Genomic DNA, 14918 nt, shown 5'->3' with positions numbered 1-14918 from the left:
GACTAACCTGTGTTCTTTCTTTCTTCTTTCTCTCTTCCCCTCTCCCTTTCTTGCTCTCTGCTGCATGAAGGCTGTTAAAAATATGGTGGGAATGGTGAGTACCGCACGTGGCAGGGCAGGGCAGGGCAGGCCGCACCTCTGCAGGCTGCCCCCAAATTCTGGCACATGTCGCCTCTCATGTGCCGCTGGCGCTTCCCCCAGGCTCGCGGGCACAGGGACGTTGGAGCTCCTCGGGTTCAGGGCACAGTGGGACCGGGAGCAGCAGTGGTCCTTGACTCGCTCCTCACCCTGGCTGTCTTCTCTGCCCCTTTTGGTGCTGATGCTGCTCTGCGGAGCACCAGCTGGGAGCGGGCGCTGGGGCCCAGGACAGGTCGGAGGGGCTGGGAATGGTGGGTTGCTCCTCTGGGAGCCCAGAGATGTGCGACACAAACCTCATGCTAGTGCTGAGCTGAGAAACGAGGGCGGCTGGAGCTCCCTCACGCCCTGCGAGACTGCTCGGCCCGGCCACGGCCTTTTACCTGTGTCTCTGAGCAGCTGCTGCACGCCACCTTCCTCTGCTGTGCTCCTGCTGCTTTCCTGCTGTGCTTGCAACCCTGGCCCTCTGGCTCTGGCAACAGCCTCTTCCCCCAGTGCCTCCCTCGCAGGGCCTGCGACAGCAGTGATGGGCAGGTCCCGGGGCCTGTCCTCTTACCGTGCTGGGCAGCGCCTGGCCTCGAGTGGGAACTGGGGCGTCAGTGCCAAGGGGAGCAGGACAGTGCGGAAGAGCTGATGTTTGTTCTCTTCCCTCAGCTGCATCAGGTCCTGGTTCAGCTCCAAGCAGGAGAGAAGGAGCAGGACTTCTCCACGGCGCCCATCCAGGTGTCCATCAGCGTCCAGCTCTGGCGGCTCCCAGGCTGCCACGAGTTCCTGGCGGCTCTAGGTAGGTAGCCCCCCGCTTCTGTTTGCTATTCAGCCATGGCTGTGGCCTGGCATGGGGAAGGGAGCTGGATCCCCGGCCTGGTCTGTGCCACCGTTACACCGTGCTGGTCTCAGAGCCTCTCCCCAGGACCCCTGCCCCAGTCGGCGTGGCAGGGATCCCTCTCCTGCTGCTGGCCTCTTGCAGGGGGTCTTCCGGGGCTGGCATCCCCGTGGCTGGCTGGGTGGGAGCATGCAGCTAACGAAAGGGTGAGGCGGGTGCATTGGGTGAGAAACGGCTCTGGGCTCTGTGTCCTCTGCAGGGTTTGACCTCTGTGAAGTTGGGCAGGAGGAAGTGATACTGAAAACCGGGAAGCAAGCGAATCGCAGGACCATGCACTTTGCTCTCCAGTCCCTGCTGGCACTTTTTGGTAAAGCCACTCATGCTCGTGTGCTTCCATCCCTTGGGCACGGGGTGGGCCACAGCCTGATAGGCGGGTGCTGTTGTTTCTGGTGCCAAGGTGAGGGAAGCTTCGCCACAGCAGCAGATTCTGGTGCTCGCTTACACCGGGGCCCCGTGCGGTATTTCCATACCCAGGAGTTGGCACCAGAGACCTGCCTGGGGAATCGGGCCCATGCTGGGCAGCCCGAGGCAGGCGCAGCACCCCTCTGGCACTGCGCTGCTTGGCGTTTGCCCTCGTTACTGGGGTACCTGGGAGGATGGGGCATGCCCGCCATGCTGGGCCGGGCTGTGCAAGGCGCGGGTATAGCCGTGACTGAGGTGAAGGGGACAATGCCGGGGTGAGCAGTGGGCAGAGAGCAGGAGAGAGGTCCATGCCTATGAATGCGGGGAGGGCAGAGCAGCGGGGCTAAGAGGTCACCCCCGCCACCAGCCTGGGGGCCTCGAGCCCCGACCTGCCCTGGCGTCACTCTCCTGTCGAGGAAGTCTGTCTGTCCCCACGCAACAGCCGCTGTTGGCAGCACAGACCCCAAGGGCAGCCCTCACACAGGCGATCAGCCTCATGCTGCATCTCTCTGGGATGTTCGCACAGCCGAGGGATGGGAGGGTAGGATGGACCCCCGCCAGACCCGAACGTTTCGTGGATGGTCGCCTCAAGGTTTCGGGCTGGCGGGTTGTTCCTTTTCCGCAGCGGGGCCTGGGGCATGAGCTGGGTTTGTTAACCTGGGGGTGTTTCCATTTAGATTCTACTGAGCTTCCCAAACGCCTCAGCCTGGACAGCTCCTCCTCGCTGGAGTCCCTGGCCTCTGCCCAGTCTATTTCCAACCCAGCGCCCCAGTACCAGAACCCTCCGTTCTCGCCAACGTGTCCAGACAGCTTGGCCTCGGACGCCATTTCCGTGTACAGCCTGAGCTCGATTGCTTCCTCCATGAGCTTTGCGTCCAAGTCCGAGAGCGTGTCGGAAGGGGCCGGACACAGAGGGCGCCAGGACTACGAACGGGCCAAGAACGTCTATCCCCACCGGCCCCCGGGGCCACGGAGCCAGCTGTCTCCACAGACCAACCCTGCGGGCAGCAAGGATGATGAGGAGTATGAAGGGTTCTCTATCATCAGCACCGAGCCCCTGGCTGGCTACCCAGACGATGCAAAAGCGGGATTTTCCCCTGATCACAAACAGTCCAAAGCCGGCGAGACGGGAGAGGCAAAGGCCTCTGTCAGCTGCAGGGGGAGTGTCAGCACCCCAAACTCGCCCGTCAAAATGACTCTCATCCCCAGCCCAAACTCGCCGTTCCAGAAAGTGGGGAAGCTGGCCAGCTCGGACACGGGGGAGTCCGACCAGTCCAGCACCGAGACTGACAGCACTGTCAAGTCCCAGGAGGACAGCAACCAGAAGCTCGACCCTCAGGAGCTGGCCCAGAAGATCCTGGAAGAGACGCAGAGCCACCTCCTGGCAGTGGAGCGTCTTCAGAGGAGCGGCAGCCAGGCGAGCAAGAGCAGCAGCCCGGCCGACGGTGCCACGACGCCCACGGGCACCTCCGCCTTCCGATCCTCCGAGACCAGCGCCTTCAGCCGGCCTGTGAGCTCCGGCAACAAGAGCCAGCCCTCTCCCGTGACAATGAAACCAAAGCCTCCAACCAGGAGCTCATCCCTGCAGAAGGTGAGCTCTGGCTACAACAGCCCCACCATGTCAGAGACGTCCAACAAGGACGGCACCGGCCAGTCCAGCGGGCAGCCCTCTCCAAGTGCCGACTCGCACGGCTCCCTGACCGAGCAGCCTCACTTCAAGCTCAAGTACCCCAGCTCTCCATACAGTGGGCACATCTCCAAGTCCCCCAGGAACATCTCCCCAAGCTCAGGCCACCAGTCTCCTGTGGGCAGCACGCCCTCCCCGGCGCTCTCGTACTCCTCCGCTGGCTCCGCTCGCTCCAGCCCCGCCGATGCCCCCGACATAGACAAGCTGAAAATGGCAGCCATCGACGAGAAGGTACAGGCCATCCACAACCTAAAGATGTTCTGGCAGAGCTCGCCCCAGCACTCTCCTGGGCCCATGAAGATTTTTCGAGGGGCTCCGGGAACAATGACTTCTAAGAAAGACGTTCTCAGCTTGCTAAACTTGTCTCCGCGGCACAGCAAGGAGGAGAGTGTGGACAAGCTGGAGCTGAAGGATTTGTCTGTTCCCCGGCACCTTGCGTCCCCACAAAAGAATCCCCCCAACGGACACCGGCGCCCCGAGGCGACCCACGCAGGGGCTTCCTCTCCTCCTCCGCCTCCCAGCAGCACTCCGGGAACGGCACGCCCGCTGAGGCTGCCGTCGGGCAACGGTTACAAATTCTTGTCGCCGGGAAGGTTTTTTCCTTCGTCCAAGTGTTGAGATGTCTTTTCCTACCGGTGGATTCCACTTGCAATGATGTTAAAGGTTCTCAGTAATCGCTTCCGCCCACTTGCCTTGATCAATGCAAAGCCACAGAGTCGTGCCTGAGGCGCCGCGGTCACACCCGTGGTTTGCGGCGCGCAGAGATGAAACCGGCTGGCCCCGTGCTGCGCAGGGCACAAACGTGGCCTTCTGCTCCCGGGTCTCGGTTCCTCTTGTCGGCGCTTTGGCCAGACGCAGCCGATGCCAGGTTTTGTGCAGCGTTCAGTACTAACTCTCTGAAGCGGCAGGTCCAGGAGACCTGTCTGTTCACAACCCGATAGCTTTCAAACCACCTACTGCATTTGTTTCCTAGCCTGCATTGAGGCTGCATGGTTGGATTGTTTGTACAGAGATGGTGTGTGGCTGGGGACCCGGAGGGGTGGCGAGCAGTAGCAAAGCTTTCACTTCTGCCACAAGAAAAGCATGCACAGTTTCAGCCCAGAGAAGGACCGGCCCTTTCTCTGGTTTCGGGGGCTGATGTGGGGGTGGGGGAGGGGTGTGATAATGGGGTACGGCTGGGTCCCAGCACTGCTTTTAGCACTTCGACCCCACGGCTGGGTTCCTTGGGCAGGTCCCTGGCAGTGTTGTGATGCTGTGCTGTGGGGAGGCACGTTCCCTTCCACATCCCGCTTTCCTGGTAACTTTTTTCCTGCTGCTTGGTCTGGTCTCAGAGGCACATTTGGGCACCTAACAAGCAAAGCCCCAGCACGAGTTGTGGGCATGTGATAGAGATGGGTGTTCAGTCCTGGTAAATGCTCTGAACTTGAATGCACCCGATTTCCCTGGGGCCAGGCTTCATCATGGCAGGGAGCTTGTCTGCCTACAGGGGCTGGGAATGGGATGGTGGGGTATGGCGAAGGGGAGAGGGTTATGCCCGGCACCTCCATCCTGCAGGACCCTGACTGTGAGCCCCGTCCTGTTCAGGCACCCCCTCCCCATGCTGGCCAACCCCTTCTATGCCCTTTCCCGTCACCCAGTCCACATCCTCATTTTGCTGCTGTGGAAAGTCTCTCAGTCCTTCCTTTCAAGACCAAGCATCCCAGCAGATGAAGCAGGTACTTGTCGTGCTGTCAGAGGGCACCTGGGAGAGACTGTGCAGCCTGGCTGCATGCTAGAACCTATGCACCCCGTGTCTGCCGAGCTGCAGGCCCTGGGAGCAGCGAGGGGCGGGCGGCTCTGCGGAGAGCAAGGTGGCAGGCCGGGCACCCGGGTGGTTTTGGGGTCAAGGTGGGAGACGTGTTTTATGCAAGCCAAGCTACACAATGCAAGCACCGAAGTGAACACAAAGAAGCCTGAGTGTTTAGGTCATGCACCGTCACGAGACCTGGCCATGCAGCACCCCAGATCAGAGCACAGCACTGCACAGGCCCGGTACGGGGTCATGGGACTCTCAGAGGTTCGTGTCACTGTGTGACCCTGGGCTGACTCACCTCTCTGTGCCTCCGCTTCCCCAGCCACCTCAATGGGGACAGTGATTCCTACCTACCGACCTACCTCACAGGGGTGTTGTGGAAACCGGGTGGCCCTGGGCTTCGTTGTAATCACAGCGCAGGTGCCCATGTCGCACCTACCCACTTGAGTGAGGGCAGCCAGCTCGCTGGGCACAGCTCTAGATGCTGATAGCCCCTCCAGCTGCAGGTTTGGAGGCTGCTTTGAAGTTCTGGGCCCTAGGATGTGTGTTGCTTTTTGAAATCCCTGAGGACAGGTGTGAGAGCAGGACACTGGATTCAGTTCTCACACCTCTATGTCCCTGAGAGAAGCTCAGTGCATCAGTGATGTACATAGCAAGCGCTGGCCCTGCTTTAGCGTGAAGATCCACTGGTCCAAGGAGGAACGTTTCCCTTATTGCAGCTGCAGCAGATGAGGTGCGAGCACTACAGGTGTGGTATGTTCCTACAGACAGCTAACAGGGAAGGGTGAACAGGAAACTTGCAATGCCCAGGACCAAAAGGAGATAAATCAGTGGTTTTCAACGCTGGGGGTCCATAGACTGTGTCTAAAGAGTTGGCAAAAGATGACTGTGATCAATTAGCAGCATGTGCGCACCCAAACTTACAATCCACAGGGGTCCTCACCTCCATTTGAAATTTCCAAAGGAGTCCGCAAATGAAAAAAGGTTGAAAGCCACTGAGCTAACTAGTCCAGGGGGGTGGGAGGCAGGGTCGAAGGACAGACCTCACCCTATAACTTTTAACTTCATTAGCAAATGTTAAAAAGGGTAGTTACAGAGTTCACTGGCACGTGCTACAGAACGCAGCAACACAGTGAGGCCAGTCCCACGCCCTTTCCTCGTACAGATTACGTGGCTGGGCATTGCAGCTTCCCAGGGATGGCTGGGGGCAGGTAGCCGTGGGCCAGGACAGCGACTAGGACTTCTGGGGCAGTGGGGATGCTGTTACTGATTGCAAACTGGTGCGGTCACAAGGCCACCGAGAGGCCCCATGCCACTTACTCCAGTTCCAAGAGACATCCTCATTTCACCCTAGGGCACGGGGAGGAGAGCCGGGCCAGCTTTTTGTTTCCAGCCGCATCGCTCCATGGCATGCTGGAAGTGCCCCCATGTGCTGTGTATTTCAGTAGTCAGAGACCTGCTGTCTGTGGGAAGCTGCTGTGTTGGCGCAGCCCATTTCCACGTGGCTGAAGGCTACCGGGCACCTGAACTGCTCAGGAAGTGTGAATCGGGAAACATGCATTAAGCATGGGAAGCAATGGGGAGGCAGAGACTAGGGGGGGTTCAGTCTGGAGGGGAGCAGTGTCCCATACACAGGGAGGGCCAGCACAGCCAGAACAGCAATGGTGGGAGCTGTTTCAATTGATACAGCCCACAAACACCTGGTTTCAATGCCTACTTGGGCCCACAGACACCTCGCAAACCCTGGTGCCTCGTTCCCCTGCACCCCAGATCGGAAGCAACCCCTTTGTGAGGAAAATGCCCATTGGGCAGGTTTGCCCTTTGCTTGGAGGCTTTCAGGACGTCGAAGATAACCTGTTCTCCTTTTGATAGTAGACTCCCTTTTGTGGAATTTACATGCGTTTGTCGTCGTTGTATTTGTGCATGGTACCAGTGACAACACTGCTAGTACAGTGAGCAATAAGAAGTAGGTGTACTCCACTTTCACAATAAACTTCACATGTGCAGAAGCCCCAAGGCAATAGGAAGTATTTTAGTTTGGTTTAACCCCATCTGTTTGACTGTGCAAGCCACTACTTACAGGTAGTTTGTTGACTGTCTTTAGCTTAAATAAATGGGAACAGCCAAAAAATGCAACTGACCCAAATCCAGTTTTATTCTGGTTTCATTGGCTAGCCTGAGCTGGCCAGGTGCTGGTCTTCCTCCTCATAATCTATGTAAGCACGGAAGCAAAAAGCGTTGAGGGGTGAATGTGGCAAAGGGGAAGCTACAGCCGCACACGCTGCCCCTGGGTTGCAGTAGGGCTTCATGAACACCCCTCGTTCGGGTGGACGGGGGGGTCCCGGTGTAAGCGCAAGCTGGTGCTGAGCAGCGTCAGTAGATAGGGGCTCTTTGCGACACTTCTGCCCGGCGGTGTTGTCCAGACGGGCTGCTCCCGTGCGCTGCAGAGAGCCTCTGGAAGGACTTTGATGAGGGAAACTCCAGGAGGACTGCTCCGCTCTGCCGCCTTCCCCTGCAGCAGCTCCTGCGCACTCACTCTCCTTATATGCAGTGTTTGCCATGTTTGGCCTATACGGACTTTTTTTGTAAATTAAAACTCTGTTTCCAGACAGCATTAAACTTTTTATATTATGAAATTTACCATGTAAAAAGAATTTCATATTTTTATTGAAATTGCTAAGGCATTTGGCCTTCCTTCTTTGTGATTTCTGTGTCTATTAAAGCATGAGTTCTCTCAGTACCTCTGTGTCTTGTCCTGGCATCGCCTTTCTGACGGATTGCCGAGTGCGCTGACCTCCCCTCTGACCTCAGGCCACAGATGACAATTGCCAGCTCCTGCCCTGCTCCAGGGAAGACGCCTGAGTCGCAGCGCGAGCGCCCTCAGGCCTTGGCTCCTGTGGTCGTGGGCACAGCATAACTTGCCAGGCAGCTTGTGTCTACTGGCACCCGTGCAGAGGCCATGAGACATGGTCTTTTAGCAGCCCCTTCGCTGGCTGCGAAGCCCCCGGGAGGCCGTACAGGCTCGCGGACTGTGGGACGAGCTGTGCGTGGCGCTGACACCTCTCACCAGTCTCCACGCTCCTGCTTTCCCACAGCTGCAAGGTTGTCGTCCTCTCCTGCAGAGACTGACTCGCTCCAGCCTCTGTGCGCTGCCTGGGGCCTGCTCTGCCTCGCGCCGGTGCCAGCCCGGCCGGCCTGTTTGTCCCTTTCCCCGCTGGCGCGTTCATGCTGGGAGTGCCCTGCCGAAGCTGGAGGCCCCGGGAGCAGCCGACAGCTGGAGCTCATCTGCAGTTCGTTGGTTCATTCAAGATGCCAAACGCAGCCTGGGGCGTGGCCGGGCCTGCCTCTGTGGCTCATCCACGGCGAGGAATGCCCCCAAAGTGCAGGCGATGCGACTTCCACGGGCAGCGGGCGAGATGTGGGGACCAGCTCGCTCGGGGCCGTGTGCCAGGCTGCCTGTGGGCTCTGGTGCTCCTCTCCGCCCTGGTTACGCTGGCGTCGGGGGTCGGGTTTTCTAGCTTTCCCTGACAGCCAGGAGGGCGAGACGCTTACGGCTTCCTCGATGCCAGCTGCCGCTGCTGCGAGCGAGCCCAGTCCGCGCCCGTGTTTTCCGTGCTTGGATCGGCACGCGCCTGAGCTGTCTCTGCGGTTCATCCAGCACCGAGGCGTCGGTGTTCGCACGGCGCGGGTCCCGGCCGGTGCTGTTTCACGGTGAAGTCAGGGAAGTTTCCGCGCTCCAGGCCGGCGGCCAGTCGCCCTCGCCTGGGGGGCCAGCCCCGGGAGAGGGGCAGGCGGGCCCAGGCCGCCCCGTGCCAGGAGGAGCTGGTCGAGTGTGTGGCCCTGCCCTGCTCCTCCGAGAGCGCTCGGCGCTGCGCACGCTGGCCACTGCTGCACTGTGTCATTTGCACGCTCGCCCCTCGGTAGCGTTGCACACGCGGCACGGGACCAAAGCTTCCCGAGCACACCGAGATGCACGTGATGAACGCGTGCGCAACACGCGTAACCACCGCCTCGTCTCCGCGCCGTGGCCGCGGCCGAGACCTCGGGGGGTGAAGGCCGGGCGGAGGAGGAGGAGGTTGGAGTCAAGCCTTCAGCCCGCATCGGCGGCGTGCCCAGCGAATGCAATTAGTGCTGGGACTTGGGGAAGCAAACGCCGGTTCTTTTTTTTAACGAGGGGGTGCGGGGCAACGAACTCGTCCCCTGCTTTGCTCGTGTGTCATTTGCACGCGGGGGGCGCGGTTAGGGGGCTGGCGCCTGCGCGTGTTTGCGGGGGGCCGGCATTCCTGCGGGACTCGCCCAGGGGGGCCGCGCAGGGTGCGGCGCGGCGCCATGCTGGGTGTGGCCGCCGCAGGGCGCGGCCCGGCCACGCTGGGTGTGGCCGCTCGACTTACGTCAACGCCGCGGGGCGCGGCGATTGGGCGGTCAGGGGAGCGGCGCGCCGCGTGATTGGCCGCGGAGCTGTCTCCCTCATTGGCGAGGGGGCGGAGCCCGGCCGTGGGGCTCGCAGGGCGATTGGGCGCGCGCGGCCCGCGGGGGGCGGGGCGGCGGCATCCCGGAAGCGGCGCGGGGGCGGCTGGGTAAGCGGTGCCGGTCGCGCTTGCGCAGTGCTGGCCTGCGCGAGGGAAGATGGTGCTGATCAAGGAGTTGTGAGTGCGGGGCCGGGGGCTGCGGGGCTGCCGGGCCGGGCCAGGCCAGGGGGGAGGAGGAGGCGCCCGGGAGCTCCCTTCGCCCCGCGGGTCCGGGCTTCCTCCAGCCTCCTCCGCCCGCTGCGGTGCTTGTCCCTGCGCGCGCTGCCGCGGGGGGGCGCTCCCCTTAGAGCCGCCTTAACTAAAACGCTTCCTGCCTTGTGTATTCGGGGCTTGTAAGTCCCCACTGGCCTGGCTGCAGAGGGCCGGCCCTGCCAGGTGCCGGGTTTTATTTCTTATCTGCTTCGTGGTCTGTGAATGGCCCCGGTGAGCTGCCCGTCAAAGGTGGAGAGCCCGCCCTCGCTCTGCCCTGTGTGCTGGGGGCACAGCAGTGTCTGTGGTGAAGGTGGGGATCCAGGCTGGCCTGGACAGGCTTGGGAAGCGGGTGGGTAGAAACCAGATGGCGTCAACATGAAGAAATGCAGGATGCTCCACCTCAAGGAGTAAAAACCGGCGTCACCTGTACAGGCTCAGCAGTACTATGCTTCCTAGCATCACAGCCAAAAGGGACTTGAGGGTTGCAGTTGACCACAAGATGAACGTGAGCCACCAGTGCAATGTCACAGCTTGTAAAGCAAACCAAACCCTGGCTGGTATCTACTGATGCATCTCGAGCAAATCCCAGGATGTCATCCTCCCGCTGTATTCGTCTGTGGTGAGGCCACAGCTGGAGCACTGCGTTCAGTTTTGTGCTCCACAGGTTAGGAAGGATATGGAGAAACTTGGAAGAGTGCAGAGGAGAGCCACGCGTGTGATCAGAGGGCAGGAAAACAGACCTCATGAGAGGCTGAGAGCCATGGGACTCTTCAGCCTGGAGAAGCGCAGTCTCAGGGGGCACCTGGTGGCTGCCTACAAGTCCATCAGGGTGTGTATCAGGATCCGGGGGAATGTTTGTTTGTTCACCAGAGTGCCACGAGGGGTAACAAGGACCAGCAGTCACAAATTCCTCTGTGACCATTTCAGGCTGGACAGAAGGAAAAACTTCTTTGCTGTCTGAGCCCCCAAGGCTTGCAATAAACTCCCCACAGAGGTGGTGCGAGTACCGACTCTGTACTCCAAATGTTTAAGAAACATCTGAATGTTTATCTTGCTGGGATCCTATGATCCCAGTCGACTTCCTGCCCCTGGGGCGGGGGGCCGGACTCGATGATCTTCCAAGGTCCCTTCCAGCCCTAATGTCTATGAAATCTGCGAAGGTCCTTTGGCAATAGGAAGTCGTGCTCAGGCACTAATTGGGTTTTGGAGGCAGTGTCTGAGCTCCTGCTGGATGGTGAGGGGCTGCCCCAGATCGGACATGCGCCTTGGAGAGCACGTGGCTCGTGGCAGGTGCTGCTGTCCCGTGCAGCCAGGTCTGGGGCACTGAGTGCACTTGGCACTAGGCGGTTGTGTTTGCCACGATTCTGTTGGAGAGGCGATTTCATCCTCACAGTGGTGTTGCTGCTGCTTTGGGTTGGTTTTCTTGATGGCTCTGTCCTCGCAGATTGGGCTGCGCTGTGCTGTCTCCCTGTACCAGTGCTGCTGCTACGTGGCTTTCCCTCACCACTGACTGCATGCATCCTGCATTATTTCCCCCAGTGCGTTTTTAGCTGTATTTCCCGGCATGAATCCTCTTTTATGTGCTACCCTCTTATAATCTAAGACCTTGACTCAAGATAGTGGGTTGCTTAAATTACTTTGGGAACTGTTTATGGTCTCTGTTTTGGGCTGCAGGTGCATCTGTTAAGCTTCCCTTGAGTTGTTCTTGTAGGTAGTCAGGTTGGACAATTTAGGGTCGAAATCTGGTTTTGGCTTCTGGCTGAAGGTGAGTGTTTTTTAACCTTCAGATTGCCCTCAGCTGGGATCGGCTAATCTGTTCCCGGCCACGGGAGGGGTCTTGTAACTTTTACTAGAGTATAAAAGGTGAATCTCTGTATAGCCAGTCCTTCTTGGGAATTAAAGCTTTGGGGAGCAGCGGGCTCAGGAGGATAAATAACAGTTTCTGATGCTATTTCTAAGCATGTGTGGTGGGAAGATCATTAGTAAAGTCTCCCTTCGGTCTTGCCACAAGTTATCATGGGGGCAACTTGCATTGGAATCCTGCAAGCATCTGAACAAAAAATGCAGCAAGCTCCTCCCCCTGCTTACTTCAGAAGCAGGAAAGAGCAGAGTGGCCTACTGTGTCTGCCACACTTCCTGAGCTCTGCTGCACAGCCTTTAAAGAAAAAACAGCTGTCCCCAAGGATCACCTAATATACTGAGTGTTAATTAGCCCAGTTTGATAGCATAGCTAAAGTAACAGCAAAAAAGTGGGGAGCATTTATAATGTTCCTCTTATAAACTTAATTTGAATATGTAAATAGATTTTAAACACAGATTGTGCTCTTTAAACCTTTTGTATTTTTTATTTTTTTTATTTAAGATTACTCAGTGCATAGCTGATTTTTGCATGGTTTGGGGTTTTTTTTAATGATTTTTATCATGCACAGTTTTATCAAGCTTGTGATATAAAATGGAATTAGTACAGAGTGTATGTTCAGTGCAGCTTATTGTTGCTCAATATGTAGCAACCTTTCATTTTCTGATATCAATGGTATTATTTTACAATGTTAATACAGCACGTGGCACAGTTATCTGCCTGCTAACACAGAGACTTGATCACCAGTGCTGTGGAGGACAGCATGTATTCGTTCCTTTTTATAATTAGCATTATTTCAGAGACACTTTCAGACTTGGTCATCTCCATTTTTTATCTTGCCTTGTGCTCATTGACACTGCTGTGCATTCAGGGCTGTCTCAGTAACATGGGGAAGCAGTGGGATCAACCCAGTCTTGTAGATGAGGAAAGCAGAGGCCCCTGGAGATGAAGTGATTTGCCCAAGATATTACACTGAACCAGTGGCAGCACCAGGAATAGATCCTTGTTCTTTGTCTGTGGTTTTTTAACACTCAGACTCTTCCCCTGCCCCCCAACCCCATAACAAGTGTTTCAGGTGTGGGGCTGTGCTTGGTACGTAATGTCATACATCTCTGTAACTACTGTTCAGCTACTGTGTTTATAGAAAGATCAGTGCAAATAATTGATTTTTACCCCTTTGTAAAAGCTACAATTGATATTGCTTATGAAAGTGGAGAACTTCTGACTATCCTGGTGATTATTTTATGTCTTCTTGTTTTCTTTTTCAGCCGGGTGGCTTTACCATGCTCAGTGCAAGAGGTATGTCCTCGTTCCACCTTTTTTGTTGGGCTCTGTCTTATTTAAAACCCAATTAGTGTGGATCCAAATGTTTTCTGTGCTGTTCATCCACCAGATGCGAGGTACTGTCCCACCAGTCAAGCAGAAAGAACCTCTTGCAGCTCAGTGAATTTCAAAGCAAGCAAATGCCTACAGGCTAAGAGTCTCTAGCTGTGTTCAAACCATACCGGTACTTGTCATCAAGAAGAGACAATTTGCGAATCTCTTCATTGCAGCAGAATCTTCCTGCTTATCAGGGCATTGTGATTCCAGCCAGTCCTCTTGTCCCCTTCATGGTAAAGATGTAAACCCTCTGAGACCTCTGGTGCCTGAAGATTTAAATGGCACTGAAATATGTTTAATTGAAGTGCATTCTCAACAGTCCAAGTGAAAAGGAAGCCTGACTCTAAGAGCAACTGCCCCTTCCATTCTCTGCCCTCTAGTAGCCAGTGCTCTCTACCTTAAACATGCCCTAGGGCAGAGGTTCCCAACCCGTGGGCCATGAAGGCTTGGCTGCCGGTCTGCAGGAGGATTGGCTGGCGGACTGGAAGTCCAGAAGCAACCAGCATACTGCGGACTAGCAGCCAACCCTGTTTTATAATTGGTAGAAAAAAGGGTTGGCTGCTGGTCCACAGTTTGCCAGTCTGTGGCTACTTCTGGTCCATGGTTTGCCAGTCCTCAGTCTAAAAAGTTGGGAACCACTGCCCTAGGGAACCAGCTGGCTTACGCCCCTTTGCAATGTCCTCTTGGCGAGACGTGTATGTGCTGGATACAAGGCTGGGAACACAAGCAAATTATTTTAAAATCTTAACTGTAAGCTCAAATTGATTAAATAAGTATGCTGACTTCTTTTGGCCAGCTGAACGTAGCGTTTCCTACTTTACCCAGTTGGTGTGAAAATGAATAGCGCTAAGGGTAAAATTCTTCATTTGCCCCTTCCAAGGTGGACTTACTGCATTAGCGTGGTACAAAGTTGTGCGCTCAGCTTGCTCTTGTAAACCAGACATTTTACCAAAGCTCTGGTCCTTTAGAATTCAATTCCCTTCTTGTGTAGTTCACCTGTACATGCCATCTTTAGTCTGACTATGAAATTTTGTAGGAAACTGTTATCTGTATTCTCTGCAGGTTGAATGGTGTCCTCTTGCCTCTCTTTAACGTTGAAATATTGCATTTCTTTTTCAATTTTCAGTATCAAGTTGGGCAACTTTACTCTGTGGCCGAAGCTAGTAAAAATGAAACGGGTGGCGGTGAAGGAATTCAAGTCTTAAAGAATGAGCCTTATGAAAAGGATGGTGAAAAAGGACAGTATACTCACAAAATCTATCATTTAAAGAGGTAAGGAAAGGTTTGTTGGCCAACAGACTGATTTTTTTTTTTTTTTTTCCTGTGTAAAAGCCCCATCTGAGGAGGAAAAATCTGCAACAGACTTGCAGGCTCGGTGGTGCTACACTAGCTAGCACCGTGTCCGAAGGGGACCTGGGGATCATAATTGACCATAAATGAATATGAGCCACCAGTGTGATGCTGGAGTTAGCAAAGCAAACAATATGCTGGCATGCATCAACTGATGCATCTCAAGCAAAACTAAAGAAGTTATTCTCCTGCTCTACTCGGCATTGTTGAGGCCACAGCTGGAGTACCGCATCCAGTTGTGGGCGCCGTACTTCAGGAAGAGTGTGGAGAAGCTCGAGAGAGTCCAGAGAAGGAGTCACTCATATGATTAGAGTCCTGAAGAGCAAGCCATACGAGGAAAGACTGACGGATAGGGAACTGTTCAGCCTAGAACAGAGAAGATTTTGGAGGGATTTGGCATCAACTTACAAATGTATCACGGGACAGTAAGAGGGGCTTGGCAAACAACTGTGGAATAGACTCCCAGCAGGAGTGGTGCGAGGCACCTACCCTGGAGACCTTCAAAAGGAGGCTGGGTGCACACCTTGCTGGGGTTATTTGACACCAGTAGTCTTTCCTGCTTAGAGCAATGGGCCAGACCTGATGATCTGACGAAGTCCCTTGGAGCCCTAAACTTCTGTGAATCTGTGAAACAATGCTAACGTTTCCCACCGTCTAATTTTATCACGTGAAAATCCTGCCTCAGGCAGGAAATGTTTACAGTCATTTCA

General features: G+C 55.9%; 2 protein-coding genes across 6 annotated transcripts in view; both read left to right on the top strand.

The window, feature by feature from the left end:
• TTC28 (tetratricopeptide repeat domain 28) overlaps positions 1–7639 on the top strand; it is a 270751-nt gene extending 263112 nt beyond the window's left edge. For all 4 annotated transcript variants that reach the window (XM_090062067.1, XM_090062070.1, XM_090062068.1 and 1 more), the window contains 4 exons: positions 71–94; positions 790–919; positions 1218–1325; positions 2098–7639. In XM_090062067.1, coding sequence (XP_089918193.1) covers positions 71–94; positions 790–919; positions 1218–1325; positions 2098–3725 — 1890 coding nt within the window. In that variant the 3' untranslated portion in view covers positions 3726–7639. The remainder of the gene's footprint in view (positions 1–70; positions 95–789; positions 920–1217; positions 1326–2097) is intronic.
• A 1813-nt stretch (positions 7640–9452) lies between these two features.
• Positions 9453–14918, top strand: part of PITPNB (phosphatidylinositol transfer protein beta) — a 50763-nt gene continuing 45297 nt past the window's right edge. For both annotated transcript variants that reach the window (XM_090062064.1, XM_090062065.1), the window contains exons 1-3: positions 9453–9545; positions 12747–12777; positions 13985–14130. In XM_090062064.1, coding sequence (XP_089918190.1) covers positions 9526–9545; positions 12747–12777; positions 13985–14130 — 197 coding nt within the window. In that variant the 5' untranslated portion in view covers positions 9453–9525. The remainder of the gene's footprint in view (positions 9546–12746; positions 12778–13984; positions 14131–14918) is intronic.

Source organism: Crocodylus siamensis, chromosome 9, assembly GCF_052110815.1.
Source record: "Crocodylus siamensis isolate JL-2025a chromosome 9, ASM5211081v1, whole genome shotgun sequence".
NCBI classification, from domain to species: domain Eukaryota; kingdom Metazoa; phylum Chordata; order Crocodylia; family Crocodylidae; genus Crocodylus; species Crocodylus siamensis.
The sequence above is the reverse complement of the archived record's forward strand: the minus strand, read 5'-3'. Positions and strand labels throughout refer to the sequence as shown.